We start from the raw sequence: 6,000 nt of genomic DNA, 5'->3' as shown, positions 1-6,000 counted from the left end.
TCACAGACTCAGCACTGGTGCTCACATGTCCTCAGGAGCAGGACCAATCTTTTCCTAAGTTAGGAAAAACGGTTTGTCGTCTAGCCCAATAGAGCACGGTATAGCCCATATGTCAAAAGAAAGGTTGAAACAATGATAGCAAACCAGTTCCCACTTCCCGTAGACATGTACACACACACACACAAACACACCCACACACACACACACACACACAGAAAACCCTTCTCATTGAGCAAAAGAAATAAATTCTGCTGTATCTCACTGGAGTGGTGTGAGGTATTTTCCTGACTTGAATTTTTTCCCCCTTATGTCAAGGTGTTTTTCTAATCATAAACTTTCATGATAAAAGGTTTTTATCATAATTTTTATCATAAATCATTAAACAATAAAGTATTTTACAAAAATATACTTCTTTTAATTTTTAATTTTTGGATAAAGAAAGTTGCCTGAATTTAAATGAAAACACAACTAGATTTATAGGAAGAAAAAACAAAAGACAATCACAATAGTGATACAATTTACAACACAGAGTCAGAGTTTTTGGATAAAACAGTGTTGAACACTCGATACTTAGAAATGTGTAATAATTTTTTCCATTTTGCACTTTCAAAAAGATTAAAAACATTATATAAAAACAGATTTAGGGAGGTCAGTTCTGCACTTCTCTTTTCTTCATTTTTTTTTTTAAGATTCATTTTACTTTTTGAGAGAGAGACAGCACACATGTGTGTGAGCCAGGGAGGACAGAAGGAGAGAGAGAAGAGAAAGAGAGAGAGAGAGAGAGAGAAGTTTAAACAGGCTCCACACTCAGAAAGGAGTCCAACATGGGGCTTGATCCCATAACGCTAGGATCATGACTTGAGCAGAAATCAAGAGTTGGAAGGATGCTCAACCAACTGAGCCGCCCAGGAGCCCCACTTTTCTTCATTTTAAAGGCCCACTAAGAATTAAAAACAATAATTACAGATGACTTGAGAAAAAGTGTTTTGCCTTGTACCAAAAACTCCTCATGGAAAGTATCTGGTAAGAATATCTTCTCCTTCCTCTTTCCTCCTCCTCCTTCTTTTTCCTCTTATTATTAAAAGCAGTAAAGACATTAAAAAGAACAGCTATTGAACACACATCATGTACATGAAAACCTTACATAATGTTATTAATAAGGCACACAACATCCCCATAAGGTAAGAATTATTATTCTTGTTGGGAAATTGAGGCCCAGAGAAGTAAGTAACTAGTTACTAGCATAAAGTTGCAGAGTCAATAAATGACAGAATCAGTATAGAAACCGCATGTTCGAGTGTGAAGTCCATGCAAACTCTTGATATTCTATAATATAGGATTAAAACATGAGTGACAGCCAGCTGTTAAACTCATTAATTCTGCGACTACTGCTGATGTTAAGTTATTTTTATAGTTTATGCAAAATGAAGCTCTTAGAATCACATTCACTTAGAACTATGTCTTGCTTGGTCTACATTTTTGTCATGGTCTATTTAAAAAGTTAAGAAAATTAGATAATTTCTTTTGGTGAAAGAATTACCTAATACCTTGGTGTTGAATGCACAAGGTGGTGGGATAATTGTTCTTTTTCTGGAGTACGGCTCAGCATAACCTTGAGGATCTACAGACCCAGGGTTCAAGGGCTGCCTAACTGACTTTCCAGGTATGAAATTTAGGCAAATTACTTTACCTTTCTATGCTTAAGCTTTTCCACTTGTAAGTTGACGATAAGAATACCCAACTCTCAGGGGTCAATTAAATAATATAAACAAAGTGCTTAGCACCATGTAAAGCACAGAATAAATGTTCAGTGAATTGTGTAAGTTAGGTAATGAACTTGCAGAATATTGGAAAATGCTACAATTATCTTCTTTAAAAACAAACGACAAGAAAACAGAACAATAAAATATAATAAACCTGCAGGATTGTGAGTATAAATATTCTTGAATAGCAGAATTGGTATAAAATGTACAAAGAAGAGAATTTGTTATTCGACAGACCTCTCATTTTCATTTTTATTCTGTAAACTTACTACAAATCTTCAGTTGAAAGATTGTCTTTCCATACAGTATTCACTAAAAAAAAAAATTCACAGTAAGGGCGCAGAGACCTGTATATATGCAAAAATTGTAAAAAGTTGCAAAAACCGCCAACAAGCAATATCCCTTTAGTACAATGACCACTACCATTAGCATTACTGTTTTCCTCCAGACCGGGCTCTGACCTTGCATGAGACTGAATAACAGGACATTTATTTGGTATTAGTCAAAGTTCCTTCCATCCTCCCTGTAGACAATGCCATCATATCCTCGTTTTAAGAAGCAATCTTTTAAGAACACAACTCTGAAGCTAGAGTGTCCTGGGTTTGATTCTTCTTGCATTTATTACCTGCTTGCCTTGGACAAGTTACCCCATCTCTCTCAGCCTGCTTCCTGATACAAAATGAGGACAATACCCATTTTATGATTTGTTGCAAAAATTAAAGAATTTCTTCCTCTCTTTCCTCTGAGGCATCTTTAATGCAGTAGAGGTCAACAAGTGGTAGCCATAATTATTTTTATTTTGTAAAGGAAGAAACTGAGGATTAAGCACATTTCGGTAGGAATTTATAGGCGTGGAGCTGGACCCTAGCTCTGCGATTCCCTGGCCAGCGTTCTTTAGTGATTACACCATAAGGTAAATAAGCTATCTTCGGTGAAGGGCATTGGGACGAGAAGAACGCCTAATTTCACCAACCCCTGCAGTGACGTGTATATCAGTATATCCTTCATTGTTCACTGTCGAGCTATTTCATTATTATTTTTACTCTGCCAATTTGGAGCACAGGCGGTATAATAAACATACCTTTACACTTGTTCGGTAACCTCCTAACCTTTCCCCAAGGTCCCAGGGCATGAGCTCTGTGGGTAACGAAAAATGAGGTCACCTATCTAACCTCCACCAGCACACACGACGCAGAACCGGCGCCCCGCCCAGATGTTTATATTTTCCTCCCTTGGCCCCGCCCCCCGACCACGCGGGGCTCCAGCCGCCGCCCCAAGCTGGAGTTCCTGGAGCGGACTTGCCCAGCGCCTCAACCTACCCACAGGGATTCCCTCTCTAGCCAATCGCATTTGAGCAACGGGACTGCCCCTGACAAAGATGGCGGGGGAGGCCTCCGTGAGGGCAGGCTGATTTAACACCCAAACCCACGGCGTCTAGGGAAGACAGTGGTAGTAGCGGCGCGGCCCGACCATGGAGGAGGGCAGCAGCGGTAGCGGTGGCAGCGGTGGCAGCGACAGCAGCACCGGTGGGAGTGGTGGAGCGCAGCAAAGGGAGCTGGAGCGCATGGCTGAGGTCCTGGTCACTGGGGAGCAGCTACGGTAAGGCGTGGGGCAGTGCCGGTGGGCGCGCGGTGGCACTGCCAGCCTGTGTCCGCAGCAGTCCCGCGCTCACACGCTTGTGCCTCGTGCCTGGGAACTCGCGCTGGGCTCCCGGACCGCTGCGGGCGCGTGGGCGGTCGGCATTGCGCCCTTGCTTAGCTGCTGCTGCAGCCGGGCGTCCGGCGACGCGGGACTGGCGCGAGGCTCCCCAGGCGGACGCATGGGAGCCGGTGGTGCGCTCTGCGCCCCGGCCCCGCAGCTGCAGCCCTGCGCTCGGCAGACGCGCAGGCACCCGCCGCGGGCTCCCTCTTCCTGGGCACCTGGGCACTACCAAGGCCTGCTGGCTGCCAGCCGACCCCTAGTCTATCCAGTGAGCGAGGGGTGGGCGGCCCCAAGCCGTTTGCAGCCCCAGACTCTTTAAGATGAAAGGGCCAACCCAGTGATCGCCTTCACTTGAGGTTTTCCTTTTTGCTGGCAAGTCCTGCTTCACTCCCCTGACCCTCCGCGTTTTCATCTGTAAAATGAGGCCGAACACCGGATCCCCCTTGAAGGGGTCTTGTGGGGGCTAAACCCCAGTTTCTGAAAAACTACCTATCACTGAATTGGCACATCCTTATCAATCGTCATTCGGGTCCGCAAGGGGGCGTGGAGGCACCTTGCTCCGATGCCCTGCTGCTGTGCCAACTCCCCTAGCGCGCACATTTTGGAGAACAGAGTCCACCGGCCCTAGGCTGCTGCAAGAATTAGGAATTGACGGGTCTCATCGCGCCGAGGACAGGCAGTGAACCCCAGATCTCCCCCTTAACATTCGCATCCCATCCAGGTCCTTGGATTCATGTTTGAGTAATGTACTTACACGGTCTGATCGGTTCCGCAGTTGCCCGTGGTGTGGTCATAAATCAGTTTGCCAGGGGAAAAAAAAAAACCTGGCTCTGAAACGTTGTGGCCACAACTTGCGTGCCTGCCCCTGGCCCAGCTGGAATGAGGCGCTCACCTCTTCCTTCTAATGCTTGGCCTGAATCTCTAGGCTCATTTTGGTTTGAAAAAGCTGTGTTTCAGGACCTGAAGGAGAGAGATTCTTGCAAAGATCCCTGAAGGTTTTTAGTAACCACCCTGCTTGCAGCCTTAGATTGAGGAAGTAAAATTTTGGAAGTCAGTTTGAGTTTAACGTTACAAAAGGCAAACTGCACATTTCTGTCCCTTGATGATTTTTTAATATGTAGTCAAAATTCAAGGGAATAAAAGCTTGTTTTTCCTTCATCAAGAGCATTTTCTAATTGAAAAAATTAAAGCTTTTCAGATTCAATCTGAAACACTTGCTTTTGAATAATTTGCTCCTCATTATTATATCACCTTTTTAAAAGTCCTCAATTTCATTTCTTTTTAAATAATAAATTGCAGGGTGCCTCTCTTTGTCCAGGAAGCACCGTCTCCTTCAGGATGCAGCTTAAATGCCCCTTCCCTGGGGTCTCCAGAGCAGTTGTTACTCCCCTCTTCCTAACACCCCTCTGCACCGCAACAGGTTTGAGAGCCATGCTTAGCCTGTTGGAAAAAAGATAGAAGGCACTGTCTCCCGGAGCCTGGGTCAGTGGGTTAAGTGTGGGAGTTCTGCTTAGTTCATGATCTTGAGGTTCTTGAGTTCAGCATAGAGTCCGCCTACTTCAGATCCTGTATCTCCCTCTGTCTCTACCCCTCCCCCACTCGCACTCTCTGTCTCTCTTTCTCTCAAAATGAATAAACATTTAAAAAAAAAAAAAAAAGACCGTCTTTCACTCTCACTCAGGAGGTGAGCCTGGGTTTGAATTTCTGCTCAGCCACTTTGTAGCCAATAACTACCCTGAAGTTTTGAGGCTGACATTTAGAGTGAATCTTGAGTTTGCCATTTACTAGTGGGAGATCTTGAACCAGTTACTTAACTAAGAATGGTGGGTAATAATGGAGCCTACCTTATAGAGTGTTGTGAGGGTTAGATGAGTTAGTGCTTAGAACACTGCCTGGTACATAGTAAGCACCATGTCAGCATGGACTATGGTAGCTCTGTGACCTTGGACAAGTTAATTCACTTCTTTTTTTTTTTTAATTTTAATTTTTTGTTTTTATTTTATTTTTAAGAGAGAGAGAGAAAGAGACAGTGAGAGGGGCAGAGAGAGAGATGGAGACAGAATCTGAAGCAGGCTCCAGGCTCTGAGCTGTCAGCGCAGAGCCTGACATGGGCCTTGAACTCACAGACCGCGAGATCATGACCTGAGCCGAAGTCGGACGCCCAACTGACTGAGCCACCCAGGCGCCCCAGTTCACTTCCCTTGAGCCTCTGTTTCCTCATCTATTAAGTGGAAATGAAGAGAAGCACTTAATGGGTTGTTGGGAGAATTTGCCCCTGAGCTTGTGTTAATGAGCATTCAACAAATGGCTGCTGGAATTAATCTGTATTGTTGGTCTCTGTGCGTCACCAGAGTCACCACGTAAGACTTGGAGCCAAGCAAGATCTGGCAGGAAGGGTTGGGTGGTGGTTAAGGACACAGCGTATAGAATCAGGCTGCCTTGATTCTTATTCTGCCTCCACCATCTAATAGTTTTGTGACTTTGGGGTCAGTTCACTCTCTGGGCCTGTTTCCACATCTCTTACAAGAATTTTGTG

The 6,000-nt window shown here is 44.6% G+C and overlaps 1 protein-coding gene across 2 annotated transcripts in view; it reads left to right on the top strand.

Moving 5' to 3' along the window:
- Positions 1–3,065: 3,065 nt before the first annotated feature.
- The window catches only part of DEPTOR (DEP domain containing MTOR interacting protein), a 137,192-nt gene continuing 134,257 nt past the window's right edge, over positions 3,066–6,000 (top strand). The window contains exon 1 of one of the 2 annotated variants that reach the window (XM_030304583.2): positions 3,066–3,362. In XM_030304583.2, the coding sequence (XP_030160443.1) occupies positions 3,235–3,362 (128 nt within the window). In that variant the 5' untranslated portion in view covers positions 3,066–3,234. The remainder of the gene's footprint in view (positions 3,363–6,000) is intronic. The other variant, XM_030304582.2, reaches the window with a different exon arrangement.

The sequence above is a fragment of the Lynx canadensis genome, chromosome F2 (genome assembly GCF_007474595.2).
Source record: "Lynx canadensis isolate LIC74 chromosome F2, mLynCan4.pri.v2, whole genome shotgun sequence".
NCBI classification, from domain to species: domain Eukaryota; kingdom Metazoa; phylum Chordata; class Mammalia; order Carnivora; family Felidae; genus Lynx; species Lynx canadensis.
This window is presented reverse-complemented; position numbering and strand designations above follow the sequence as displayed.